Below are 14,598 nucleotides of genomic sequence, written 5' to 3'. Positions count from 1 at the left end.
AGCAACAGAAGCGGAGGTCCCGTTGCATTTATATGCGCTGACTGGCTCCTCCATGTTTCTTAACCTTAGATAATCGAACTGATGCCAGAGGGATCACCACGGATAGCATGTGAGACAAAGGTTAGTATTCAAATCGCTAAAGCTTTCATGGTGTTTTTTGTTTTTTGTTTTCTCTTCAAGACAGGGTTTCTCTGTGTAGTCCTGGCTGACCTGGAACTCGATCTGTAGACCAGACCGACCTCAAACTCAGATCTGCCTGCCTCTGCCCTCTGAGTGCTTGAAGGTGTGCGCCACCCCCACGCCAGCACTTTGACGGTTTTTAAATACTTGAAATAGGTATCACCAGGCTTTTTCGGGTGATCCCGTTAGCTAATACACCATTAAAAAGGGCAGTTTCTGTTTGTTTGTTTGCGTACACTGCATCTCATCAATCCCAGGATGTATGTTTTTCTAGTTTGGTAATGGAGTTGGCATTACAACACCAGCGGTCCCGTCCTGTATCATTATTTTTTCTTTCAAATATTAAAATCGATGTGCTTATTTATCATCAGTGTCACCGGGAATTAACGCAATCTGCTCCTTTGCCTTAAGGTGGAGGAGACATTCTTTTTCTTCTCTGTCCCTTTTCCTCCTATCCTATAACTTGTTTTCTTTCCATGCTGCAAACACAGCTAAGACACGCGTGTAGACGACGGGTAGAAAGGGTCTAAAGAAGCACAGCTGAGCTCTAACCTTGTCAGTGTGCCAGGTACTGGCATTCATCCCCGGTTTATGGAGAACTAGCTACCCAGGATGTTGCATTTCAAGTTGAGGAGAAAACAGCATTTCTTTTTTTTTTTTTTTTTGGTTTTTCGAGACAGGGTTTCTCTGTGTAGCTTTGCGCCTATTCCTGGAACTCACCTGGTAGCCCAGGCTGGCCTTGAACTCACAGAGATCCGCCTGGCTCTGCCTCCCGAGTGCTGGGATTAAAGGCGTGTGCCACCACCGCCCGGCTGAAAACAGCATTTCTTAAGTCAGAGATGAATTTCTTACTGGGGCAGAGACTTTGCTCTGCAAATGTCATCATGCCACAGAATCTCTTGGGCTTGTTCGTTCCCCATTCCTATAGTTCTGACTCAGTAGTTCTTGGGGAGAGTCCAGGACTTGTGCCCCTGGGTCCAGATGCTGCTACTGTCCAGGCCTCACTGAGCTGTCGCCTTGGAGCTGCTTTTTGGTAGTTGAGAGTGTCAGCCAGGGCGGAGTGAATGAACGAAGTCTATAGCTCCTCTTCTAGGTGGGTGTGCAGGTCACATGGCACACTCAGTTTTCCAAGAAACTTAGAAAACTAGAAGCTTAACTGGGCCTAGTGTCACATGCCTGTAATGTCTGCACTCAGGACGGTGAGACAGGAGAATTAAGAGTTTGAAGCTAGCCTGAGATACACAGTAAGATCCTCCCTTAAGCAGGGCATGGTGATACACACCTTTAATACCAAGCACTTGGGGAGACCAAGGCAGGCAAATCTCTGAGTTTGAGGCCAACCTGGTCTACATAGTGAGTTCTAGGCCTGCTAAGGCTACCTAGTGAAACCCTGTGCCCCCAAATTAAATGAAACAAGACAAAAACCCTAACTCAGGGGTGAAGGTAAGCCTGGTGTGGTGGTGCACCCCTTTAATCCTAGCACTTGGGAAGTTGAGGCAGGTGGATCTCTGTGAGTTTGAGGCTACATAGTGAGTTCCAGGACAGTCAGACCCTGTCTCAAAAAGGGGGTTGATTTAAAATAAAACTACATGCATGTCACATGTTAGCTGAAGAGTTTTTTGTTATTTGATGTTTATGTATATATGTATGTGTGTGTGCACTTGTACAAGCACATGTGTGAGATTAGAGGAAAGTTCATTTTCTTTACTGTATGAGTCCTGGAGATCAAACTCAGGTTGTCCGATATGGCAGTGGGCAGCTTTATCCTCTGAGCATCCCATCTGCCCAGTAGCTGAACTCGTCCTGATAAATTCTTCTAAAAATCTAGTTACCATATACTTCTGAGCTCTTAACATGAACATATGATTGCTTGTAAGTCACATTAGTGTCATGTTTAAAGTAAAATAGGTTCAATGAAAACTACTAATATGTTAATATGGAAGTACACCCATCAATGTGTGACTTTTTCTTCATGTAAAATGTAATTCTTGGTTTTTCAAGATAGGGTCTCTGTGTAAGAGCCCTGGCTGTCCTGGAACTCTATAGACCATGCTGGCCTCGAACTCACAGAGATCCACCTGCCCCTGCCTCCCAAGAGCTGGGATTAAAGGCGTGTGTCACCACCGCCCGCCCTAAAATACAAGATTGTAAGTTTCTTTTTCAGCGCTAGGGATTGATCCACTTACACCTATGTGCTGAGCACACAGTGTAGTGAGCGACACTTGGCTTGAACACTCCTGATTAGGAACACACCTTTTGGAGTGGTGGTCATTCTTAGATGTGGCCATTGTTTCTTAGTCATTATCTACTGGTCTTCATATCATTTCATCTAGATCATTAGAACTTGGGTTTTCTTATCCCTTTTTGCTGTTTGTTTTGCTATATGACGATAAATGCTATAATCCAACCTGGACTACCTAGCCAGAATCTGTCTCGGCAAACAACAAAAGCCTGCCGCACACCGGCGAAAGGGAGGGAGGGTGTCATCAGCGTACACAGTGCCTTCACACGTGCGTCCGGGCGCGAAGTCAAGAAGCAGAGCCCAAGGCTGCTGTCTGTGCAGTCACATGGCTTCTGTGTGTGTTCTCAGAAGTAGACACTGCACACAGACTGGCCTGCAGCTCGGCGGCGTTGGCGGCGGGAGCAAGTGTGCTCAGCACACATGAACTTCAGCACCACACACACGTCTAAGTTCATCCAGATGGAAAACCCCGGGGGTTGAGTGAGGCTTGTCAGCTTGGGCCTTGTTTGTGGGGTTCATGTTTGTCTCTGCTAGGGATCCACTTGGGTGCCCGTGAATGGGATGTGTATGCACAGACACTTAGTGATTGACTTAAGTAGAACTTGGTGCTTTTCTCTATTCATGGACACTGAATGCTTTTTCTGTTGGTTGCGTAGTGGTTTATCCTGATTACAGTTGGTAATGGTTCTGAACTGTAGCCTCCACTTGTAGGTCTGAGTGCTGCTCTCCTGGTTGTTAGCTTGTGGGTGCCAATACGTTCCATCTGGAAGCACAGTACTTCACTCATTAGGAAAACCTCACCCCACCGTACTGGAGCGTTTCTGCTGTCTGTGGCCAAGGAGCTGGCTTTGCCCACATAGAGGGTGAATAGGAGTTCATGGGCAGCAGAGCTCGCTGTCACTGAGGAGAGGCTCTAGGGTGGATCAGGAAGTGGGGAGGACCAGGATAGTTTATGTGAAGCATTTTGTTATGTAATATTTATAATCAAGATGAGCAGCCAGGTGTGGTAGTGCATGCCTGAAATCTTAGCACTTGGGAGGCTGATGTGGGCAGATTGCCAGGGCTTTAAGACAGAGCTGGGCTACAAAGTGAGACCTGTCTCAACTCAGAGACAAGCAGTTCTCAAACACACTTGTAATTAAAGTGGCTGAAGCATATTTTCTTTAATTTTGTCATAACTGCTGTCAGTAATTTTTAAAACCTTTACTGTGAGCTAAAAAGGATTTCTTTTGTTTTCAACTCTAGGATGAAACCATAGCAAATATATCAACTTATCCTGACCTTGGATTTATAGACTTAAAATATTTTCCATATTATGGGAAAAAACGGCACGTAAGTATTTAGAGTCGTCCCTTAGGAAACTGCATATACTGAGGCAGCTTGTCTGGTAGGTGCGCATGTGAGTTGTCGTTCATCATCCACACTGTCTGTCGGATTTAACAATGGCGGAGGGCTCGTGGGGTGCCCCACTGACGGACGGCCCAGCAGAGCATGTATCCAGATGAAAGGATGGCTGTCTTCAGAGTAGTACTGCGGCTTTTGTTCGGGAAGTAGTAGGTCCTCTTCACAGGTCAGGTGTAAAAATAAAAACTCATCTAAACACAGCAGGGCTTGGATTTTAAGATTTTGAAATATATGTATACAAAAAAGAAACATATAAAGTTTTGTCATATTTTTAAACTTATTTTGAAATTATTCCCAACTCAAAATGGCTAGAATAGTATGTTTTCTGAAAGCGTGTTACCAGATTTTAACATGTATCTTAACCCATCTGTGCGCTCTTTCGCTTATGCGTTGTGGGCTAAAGCACGAGCATGGCGCCTTTATAGGCCTCTTCCTTGTGAGAGGCCATGCTGTGGCATCTTGGCAGCCTGGGATCTGGAACAACTTCCCAGCTCCTCCGTTTCATGTTTCTGTACGCTTCAGAATGAGTCTGAGATTGGGGGGGCAGGGAGGAAGGGGCTTGATTGGAGTTGGTATGTATGGCACAGTTTTTTGTTTCTGGAATTTGAATATTTTGTTTTTGGAATCAATTTTTCTCATTGATTAAAATTATTTGTGTATTCTTGGGGAGAGAGTGAATGTATTCTTCTCGAGGTCATATAGGAAGGGTCATTATTGACTGACTGAATCAATTATTGTGTGTTGACCACAGTCTCTTAAGGTGGTCAGCTAGGCTTCCACATTGTAAAGTCACACTTCCTTTTGTTCATCAGTAAGAATGTGGGGAGAATATAAACTTTGAGTTGGTGTGCCAGCTTTTCTGGAAAACCCTAGCATTTGTTGTTGTTGTTGAATCAGTCATCAGTAGGCTTGTTCCTACGTACTAGCCAGAGTGATCACAAGGAGTGTTGCACATATCCCAATTATGCCAGAGAAAGGGTGTGCATAAGTGAAATTATCAGAATGGTTGAGCTTAGGAATATTTGTCAAATATGGTAATGTATAATTGAGCCCATAGCAAATATACATCATCTTTTAGCATATATGGAACAGCTAGAATCTCATTATATTTGTAAGTGTAATGTATTGACCAATATGTTAGGATCAGAATACAATAATGCTGTGACTTTAAAATACGCCTACACTGCAGGGGGTGGAAACCTTGAACTCCTGGGAAGGAAGTGGGGAATTGCCAGGGATCAGGGCATCAGGAGAAGTCAACTGGCCTGTCACCCACAGGATGCCCTCAGAGCTTGCTGAGGGGAGAGCCGAGTGAGAAGGAAGGTGAAGAAGATAAAATAAATCATCGGCTAAATCCATAGACTTAATTTTACAAAGTAAGTAAGGTAGGGTAGGGACGTGCCTGTAGTCCTGAGGCAGGAGGCTTGAAAAGGAAACCCAGCCTGGACTACAAATTGAGACCTTGTTTCAAAAAAAAAAAAAAAAAAAAAAAAGGGTTGCAGCTGGGCTCCTGAGTGGAGGTGAGTTGACTTCCGAAGAATGGGAACTAATGTCTGCTCCTCCGTTTGCCAGGTCGGGTACCGACAGCCCCTGGTCGCCGTCCAGGTCCTCTTTGATTCTAGTGCCACCAAGAAAGAAGCAACCGTGGAGTGCAAAATTGATGGATCACAAAACCTCAAAAACAAGGATGAACGTGACAAGTTTTTGGGACGAGTTGTGTTCAAAGTCACAGTGCGCCCGTAGGAGTAGGGCCTCTCCACAGAATAAATGTTGTGCTGTCTCCGTTTTGTATCAGCTGGACCTGCCATTCTAGGAATATGAGGCCACCTTGGAGGAGGTGGTGTGGTACACACACTGGGATGACATCATAACGTGCTTCCAGATCATAGTGTTCAGTGTCCTCTGAAGTAACTGCCTGCTGCCTCTGCTGCCCTTTGAACCAGTGTACGGTCGCCAGATAGGGACCAGTGAGCCCCCAATTCCAAACATGCAGAGTGGGGGTCTCGTCTTCTGTGTGTAATTGCCAAACGTCTAAAGCTTAATGTGCTGTGCTCTGTAAATATTTTATGGATTTAACACTGGTAACTCATATTTTGATGCCAACCAAGTTTTAGGGATAAAATGGTACCTTGCCAACATCAAGTGACTTTAGCTGCAAGAAATGTGTGAGAAGTTCTGTATGTGAGGAGGAAAAAAATAAAAGTGGATCTGAAAGTATTAGCTTTGATTCTGTGTATGTGTGAGTGTGCATGCGTGTGTGCATGCTTTAAATTATTTTTTACATGCTGAATGAGACTGGATCTTTTTTTATTGGGAGGACAAGCTTTCTGTTGTAAAACATTTTAAAATACTAACGGGGTGATTTTGAGTAATGGAAATCAAGTCTTCCACATTCATGTATCTTAGACCATGGATGAAACAACATTTTTAAGTTAGGTAAATGTACACCAAGTTTTTTTGTTTTGTTTTGTTTTTTGAATGAAATTAAATTCTCAAGACATAAATTGTATAGTTTTTTTAATGTCTTGTTACTGCTTTTATTTAGCAGAATATGGACGCTAATAAAAATATAAATTGTGAAATACAAAAACTTCAAACTGTTGAAAGCTCAGAAGATATGATAGATTCTTATTTCATATTTTGGCTGGTGCCCTGGACTGTCCCCGTACTCTTAGGTGACTCTTGCTAGGACCACAACTGGAGTTTCCTTCTCTCTGTCCCCAGAAAAATGTCTCCAATGTGTTTGTTTGAAAGCATGCATGTACGTACACCACCTCAGTGCCTGGTGAATGTGGAGGCCAGAAGAGGGCGTTGGATTCCCTGGAACTGGAGTTAGCAGGTGGTTGTGAGCAGCCATGTGGGTCCTTGAAATTGAACTCAGCCCCTCTGGAAGATCAGCCGGTGCTCTTAACTGCTGAGCCATCTCTCCAGCCCCTCATTTATCTTATTTTATGTGCACTGGTGTTTTGCCATGGGTGTCAGATCCCCTGGAACTGGAGTTACAGACAGTTATAAGCTGCCATGTGAGTGCTGGGAATTGAACCCGGGTCCTCTGAAAGAGCAGTCAGTGCTCCCAACCACTGAGCCGCCATCTCCAACCCTGCCCCCTCCCCATTAATCAGGGACAATGGGGGTCCGGGAAGAATCTACAACCAGCTTATAATTTAATCTTTGATGAAAGGAAATGAATCTATGTACACGAAACTCCTTAGTCCACACACTTCATTCTTCTGTGTCAGCTCTCTCTACACAGCTTCTATTCTGCTCTCGTGCCTAGCTCCTTCCTTGCCTGATTTCTCTCTACATTTATCTGCTGTCCCTCTAGGTTCTGTCTTAATTCCATCATCTTAGTTCTGCCCCATCTAGGTTCTCATCCATCTAGTTCTTTCCCATATCAGCTCCTTTCCCATCTCATTCTCATCTTGTTCTTCCCCATCTGGCTCTTCCTCATCTTCCATCTTGTTCCTCTAGTACTCTCTTTTTGCCCTTCAATCTAGTTCTTCCCATCTAGTTCATTCCTCTCCAGTTCTTATCCATCTAGTTCTTCCGTTCTCTTGTCTTTTCTCTGTCTTGTCTTCAAATTCTCTCTTCAAAAATCCTTTTCTCTCTCCTTCTGCCTCTCAGTTCTCCCCAAGTCTAGAAGGAATCCAGTTATAAACCCAAGCAACAGCGATCCTCTGGCAGAGCAAGGTCACCAGGCTTGAATTCTTACGGAGTTTGCAGTGACCGAAGTCTTTCTTTTACAACCCAAAATGGGAGTGGTAAAAGAGGTCAACTGAGTGCTAATGACTGGTTAGTATATTAAAAGGGATCTGTGTGCTCAGTCTACATTCCCAGAAGTGGTTAGGTAAGAAGTTAGGGGTCTATTAGTAAAGTTGTATAAGAAAGGAGAGTTTCACCCTAAATTGCACAAGAAATAAAGCTATCAGCCTGACCTAGGAGACAGATGTGGTTTTGTTTGGCCTTGGATGCTTGATAGACATTTTAGATAATTACATTGTTAGGAGTCCTTGGAAGCACACAAGAAAATCACTTTAGGAACCAGCTAATACACAAAAGCTAAAATATCACCAAGACTTCTTAAGCCATGGCTTGACCTTCGGGAAAGTCCTTGACTTTTCCAAGTAGTAGCTTTTGTGATAGTAGCTGGATTCCATTACATTTTCCTGCGGCTTGCAGCACCCATTTATTTTTGTTTTAAGAGCTGTTGTGGCGTGGTTGGTGCAGAGCCACATTTGGAGGTTTTCTGTGGTCTCCAAGCCAGGCCTGGTAGGACAGAGCCAGCTGGCTCGGCTTGGCTGTGTGGAAAAGCTGAAGGAATTGGGTGGTCTCTTGCAAGCTGGATGGGGCTTCTGTGCTTTGGAGGTGGGCATGCTGCCCTGGGAAGGAGCTCTTTCCCAATTCCTATTATGAGTGAATGTAAAGCCAAGCCTTTGGTGGTGTACACCTTTAATCCCAGCATTCAGGAGGCAGCATCACATCATCTCTGTGAATTCGAGGCCAGTCTGGTCTACAGAGTGAATTCCAGGACAGTCAGGGCTGTTATACAGAGAAAACCTGTCTTGAAAAACCACCAACAACAACAACAAAAGTTTAAGGCAGAATAGATTTGTAACCCAAAGCAAGAAAGATGTCATCCCAAGTGAGGTGGATTTTGAAGGGACATAGAGATCTTAAGTCCCTAAAGCTACTGGTTCCTTTCCTGGTTCAGTTTTGGACTCAGTCCCCCCAACCCTCGCCCTGACATGACTTGAGCTGACCTTCTGGTGGTTGTTTCTTCATCTGCTGAAGTTAGGAGTGCCTGCTTAATCTGCAGCATCCTGACTGGAAGGACAGCCTACTGGAGTCTTCGAAGGGACCGTGACAGAGCCTAAGAGTGAGTGTGGTTACACCGAGGGCCTAGAGGTGGTGCTCGGGACTAGACCGTTCCAGACGGCCCTCGAGCTTTGGGGAAGTGCTGTTGGGTTGAGAGGTAAAGTGAGTAGGAGCTGGGTCTGTGTCCTGGGGGTGAGGAGTTGGATTTAGGCATGGAGGGAGTCAAGAATCAATTGGCATCTGCCCTAGGTTTTCCTCAGAGCTTGGGATATGCAGCAGTTGCCTGTGATTTCCCTGCCTTGCATACTGTGTTTCTGTATATTCCAGCAGCCTCCTCCGCCCATTGTTCACTCCAACCATTTGAGTCAGGGACCAGAGGGACGAAGCATCAGCTTCGCACATTTGTGACTGACTCAAACACTTCACCTGACTATATAATATACTAGATGGAGTTTTGATGGTCAGTTACTCGGCCCAATCATATTTTCACTAATGTGCAGTATTCCTAACTAAAGGAACATTTGGGGATACTTTTAAAAAAAAAAAAAAGCATTCCAGACTGTTTCTATTTGGGACTGAGAGTTGACGGTTTTATTTTGGTTACAAATGAACCTTCTGTCCCCTTTGAACACATGGGCTCTCAGGCTTGTCCTGGGTCTTGGAGCTGTCAGTTTTCTGCAAACTGGCATGTGTGCGCCTCATCCTATCCAAAGGCTCTCCTAGAATTCCTGGCAGTTTCCTTCTTCAGGTGTGTGGAGATGAGGTGAGAGCCACGGGTTTGCCTTCTACAAGATCAAGTGTAGCAGGACTGCCTGGCTGAAGGGAAGCCGCCCAGGGGGCCGGCTCAGATACCGATGAGAATTCAAACGGCATTTCTCACCTTCCATTCTGGACAAGAATAAGAGAATTGCCTTGAATTCTGTTTACATTAGGTTGCTTAGAAATCCTGGGTAAACTGCTTAACAGAGAGCTACAGTTACCTGTAGAGTGAAAGGAATGAGTGTTCAGAGCACACCGTGAGGACATACTTAACAAATGTGTCTGCTCCTGAGGCTGCAGCTCGTCCAGAGCATCGGTGCAAACGGAAGACCACCCAGTGGGTTTACTGCTGACTTGGAGCATTTATTTGTGGCCCAGAGAGGGGTGGAGGCAAAGGCAGAGGCTAGAAGTTTTTTCCTGTCTAGAAGCTCACAGAAAGGAATGTTTGGATGCCAGGAGGAGCTCTACCTAGTGCCTGGAGCAGCAGTCCATGCCTGTTGTTAGAAGTGACAAGATGGACTTGCATTTTAGAAACAGTTTCCAGGCCTTGAAGGCAGAGGGTCCTGACCCTGAGGATTGGAGCTGGAATACTAGAGTGCTCTGCTGCTGTTCCCAGTGGCTGGGCTGCTGAGGGCCAGGCCACCAGCCTCAGCACAAAGCTGTAAGCTCTGACTTGGGCACCTGGAGCCATAAATCTGTCATCTAAGACCAGAACTTGAAGTCTTTTTTTTTTTTTTGTTTGTTTGTTTGTTTGTTTGTTTGTTTGTTTTTTTGTTTTTTTGTTTTTTCGAGACAGGGTTTCTCTGTGTAGCTTTTCACTTTTCCTGGAACTCACTTTGTAGCCCAGGTTGGCCTCGAACTCACAGAGATCTGCCTGTCTCTGCCTCCCGAGTGCTGGGATTAAAGGCGTGCGCCACCACCGCCCAGCCGAACTTTTAAGTCTTTAGTTCTCAGACTTGGAGGTAAAGAGCTCTGAGATGTTAGCACTGAACACAGGAAGTGCTCACATACATTCTCTAATTGGTTAGAGAGAAGGCGCCGGCCAGGTCACAGGTCACATCTAGAACCTGAGTAAAGCCTCTCCTTGCAAGAGACTTAGAGCTCTGTCCCTTTCCACCCAAGGCTTGTGGGAAGGTGCTGGAGAAGACAGCATCACGAAGACACATAATGAGCTTGTCTTTATCTGTTTAGGGCAGAATCATCTAGAGTTCTGTCAGCAGGTTATGTGAAAGGATATTTCTTTTTTTTTTTAACATTTATTTATTATTATGTATACAGAAGAGGGCACCAGATCTCATTACAGATGGCTGTGAGCCACCATGTGATTGCTGGGAATTGAACTCAGGACCTCTGGAAGAGCAGTCAGTGCTCTTAACCTCTGAGCCATCTCTCCAGCCCCGAAAGGATGTTTCTTACCAAACCCATTGGCAAGTATTGCTGACAGCTGCCCCCACTCAGGGACTCAGGTATGGAAGGTGACAGTGGCTTCTGGTTGGAACTGGCTGGCACTGGAGTGGATGTGGGGGAGGATGAAGTACTTGGTTGGTATTTGAGACACCTGGGCAGGTGCTCTTGTTTCACGGGGTCTTTATGGCTACCGATGTAACCATTCTAGTGGGAGGGAAGGGGGCAGTGAGCAAACGACCCCGGAAGCTAGAAAAGCACCGAGCGCTGGACCTGCACTGAGACAGGAGACTACCCCTCTCCTGCCCAAGACCTCACTTCCTCTCCTTGGATCAGCTCATTTTATTGCTACTCTAAGCCATTCATGTCCTGAGCCAGGCAAATGCCACACTCGGACACCTTTATATTCTTTTCTCCATCTTGGACATTTAATGCCCAAGAAATGAGATTCTCACCTGCTTCCCTCACCCCAGGTGACCTAGAAAAGACCAAGTCCTGGCTTGAGTCCAGGGTGAGTCTGTGGTTGGCCAGCAGCCACGATCTTTCCTTTTCTTCAGGCTCAGAGCCAATCTATTCAGAAACCCCCAACCACCACAAGGTAACTGAGACACAGGACAGGACTCCAGCAAGGCTGTGCAATCCCCACATCCTCTTTGCCTTTACTACGAGTGTGGTTTCTTAACAGTTTGGGCTGGGGAGATTGCTCCTTGGGTACAAAGTGAGGACCTGAGTCAGGATTCCCAGCATCCACAGAAATGCTCGATGTGGGGCTGGAGAGCTGGCTCAGCAGTTAAGACACTTGTTGATTTTGCAGAGGGCCCAAGTTTAATTCCCAACACCTTCGAGGTGGCTCACAACCATAACTACAGTTCCAGGGGATCCCATACCCTCTTTCTGACTTCCATGCATGCCAGGCAGTACACATACAAGTAAGCAAAACACATTTAAAATATATAATACTACACATACACACACACACACACACACACACACACACACACACACACACACACACACATAAAGGGGGGGGGGGAAGGCCAGCCTGGTGTGGCCTGTGTCTGTTACCCCAGTGGTGGGGCAACAGGTGATGGAGGGAGACAGGGATCCCAAGTGCTTGCTAACCACCCAGTCTCAAAAATGAAGAAGGTTGAGAGCTGGTGAGCCAGCTCCACTGGTAAAGGCACCTACCACTCAAGCTCAGAGACCTGAGTTCAACCCCAGCTCCATGTGGAGACAGAAAGAGAAAACTGACTCCACGAAATTGCCCTCTGGCTTCCACACACACACACACACACACACAGGGCTAGAGGAAAAGCTCAGCTGGTAAAAGCATGTGCTGCTCTTGGAGAGGACCAGAGTTAGGCACAGCACTTTCTCACATCAGGAGCACCACTCACAACCACCTGCTAACACGCCCTCTGCTGGTCTCCATCGGCAACTGCACATACATGCACATACACACATACTCGCACACGGACACACAGATTGCCAAGGAAGTTAAACATGTTATACTGTCATAGAATGTGACAAACTAGAAAAAAGAAAACAAACCGGGCAGACTCAGCATGGCCTGGAACTGCTCTGACGATGGTCTTAAACTTGAAATCCTCTTGTTCAGTCTGCCACTGCTAGAACTGCAGGTGTGCGGCCCACCATGTCTAGTTGGAAAATAGGGCTATGGATTGGGATCAGAATAACGTACACAGCAGATTTAAAGAGACGTCACACGGTAGCTAACCTCAGGTCTTCTACTAGATTAAGGAGCTGTTTTGCTAATCCACAGGCTTAGGCAACAGTGCTCTAACACCCGGGCACTCACAGCACCAGGAGGTATTTGTTGAGTCTTGTGACTGAGACACACAGGCTGCTCCCACTCAGGGCTGCCAACGCTGGAGTCTTCATCTTGACCGAGGCTCCAGCCTCCCCTCAGGACCTGAGAAACAGCAGAGCTGGCTTCCAGCTGGTGAGCCGCTGCGCCCGAAGCCTCCGTGTCCAGTAGCCTGCCACATCACCGTGGCTTTGCCTGCATTCACGCTGCCCACGGCACTGACCCCTGAGGTTTCCCCCATCTGTTCCTAGTCTCTTTTGCCTCAATGATGAGGAGTGGCCACAGCCCATCCCAGCAGCCACCTGCCTCCTTGGCCAAAGCCCAGGTCTGATTTCTTTATGCTTTTACCCTCCAGCCTCTGGGAACCCTTTCAGGAAGGATTCGGGGTGAGAAGGAAATAGGGGAACCCTGTCTAGGCAAGCTTATTTTTTCCGGCCAGGCTTGTCTGCTGCCTGCACAATCAATGCATAGACGACAAGTTCCTTGGCACCCGCCCAGCAGGGAGGCGACAGCTGCTCTTATGCCAGCGACCCTCAGGGGAGGATTGATAGACATGCCCCCGGAGAAACTGCTCAGAAGCCCTGGACGGAGCTTGTGCCGTCCGTCCCCTGGCATACTCTCTGAAGACGGACGGACTCCCCTCTCTAGGTCTCTTCATTTGGAACTCGGGCAGGATGGCACCAGAGCCCTCAACTTTCCGGCTGCTCGCCTTGTCTGCTCTGCTCCAAAGTCCAAGTGAACAGTCATAATGAAAGCTGCCGGTGAGCACGCTGCTTGCCTGCCTATTGGGGCTGGGAAGGAGGATGGGTAGACATTGACCACCTTCTGGGCAATATGCTCTCATGTGGTGGTATTGTGTTCCCCAAAATATTGTGTACTCTAATAAATTTATCTGGGGTCAGAGAACAGACAGCCACTAGATACAAAGGCTAGAAAATGGTGGCACTCACACCTTTAATCCTAGCATTCCAGAGATAGAAATCCCTCCTGGATCTCTGTGAGTTCAAGGCCACATTGGAAATAGCCAAGCATGGTGACACACGCCTTTAATCCCAGAAAGCCAGCCTTTAATCCCAGGGAGTGGTGGTAGACAGCAGAAAGATATGTAAGACGTGAGGACCAGAAACTAGAAGATTTTGGCTGGTTAAGCTTCAGGCTTTTGAGCAGTAATTCAGCTGAGACCCATTCCGGATGAGGACTCAGAGGCCTCCAGTCTGAGGAGACAAGACCAGCTGAAGATCCGGCGAGGTGAGATAGCTGTGGCTTATTCTGTCTCTCTGACCTTCCAGTATTCACCCCAATAACTGGCCTCGGATTTGTTTTTATTAATAAGACTCTTTAAGATTGATGCTACACTCTCATGATGTGCATCTTTCCATATGCCTTTACTCTTTCAGCAAGGGGTTGGCTCCTTCTCCCTCCTCCCTCCCTCCCTCCCTCCCTCCCTCCCTCCCTCCCTCCCTCTCCCCTTTCCTTTTTGGGAGGCCTCTTCTGTAGCCCAGGCTGGTCTTGAACTCAGGATTTTCTTACCTTAGCTTTGAGTCCCAGGATTAAAGGAATGAATCACAATGCCCAGCTTTGTTGTTTTGTTTTGTTTTCTCCCCCCACCCCCAAAGAGACAGGGTTTCTCTGGATAGCCCTGGCTGTCCTAGAACTCGCTCTGTAGGCCATGCTGGCCTTCAACTCAGAGATCTGCCTTCCTCTGCCTCCTGAGTGCTGGGATTAAAGGCGTGTGCCACACCCAACTGCATTTTCCTGATTAATGACTGATGTAAGAGGGCCCAGGCCACTGTGGACAGTACTACCCATGGGCAACTGAGTGGGCCTGGATTGTATTAAACAAACAAACAAACAAACAAACAAACAAACAAAATCAAGCTGAGCAAGCCACTAGGAGTTTTATGTCCTAGTGGCAAAACTGGCTGAGGATGTAGTGTTTGTCCAGCAGATACAAAGCCCTGGGTTT

General features: G+C 46.6%; 1 protein-coding gene across 4 annotated transcripts in view; it reads left to right on the top strand.

Annotated features, from left to right (window-relative positions):
* The window catches only part of Atp1b3 (ATPase Na+/K+ transporting subunit beta 3), a 33,146-nt gene extending 27,529 nt beyond the window's left edge, over positions 1–5,617 (top strand). For all 4 annotated transcript variants that reach the window (XM_076576862.1, XM_076576863.1, XM_042281458.2 and 1 more), the window contains 3 exons: positions 70–120; positions 3,668–3,754; positions 5,399–5,617. In XM_076576862.1, the coding sequence (XP_076432977.1) occupies positions 70–120; positions 3,668–3,754; positions 5,399–5,569 (309 nt within the window). In that variant the 3' untranslated portion in view covers positions 5,570–5,617. The remainder of the gene's footprint in view (positions 1–69; positions 121–3,667; positions 3,755–5,398) is intronic.
* Positions 5,618–14,598: the final 8,981 nt, after the last annotated feature.

Source organism: Peromyscus maniculatus, chromosome 7 (assembly GCF_049852395.1).
Source record: "Peromyscus maniculatus bairdii isolate BWxNUB_F1_BW_parent chromosome 7, HU_Pman_BW_mat_3.1, whole genome shotgun sequence".
Taxonomy (NCBI): domain Eukaryota; kingdom Metazoa; phylum Chordata; class Mammalia; order Rodentia; family Cricetidae; genus Peromyscus; species Peromyscus maniculatus.
The sequence above is the reverse complement of the archived record's forward strand: the minus strand, read 5'-3'. Positions and strand labels throughout refer to the sequence as shown.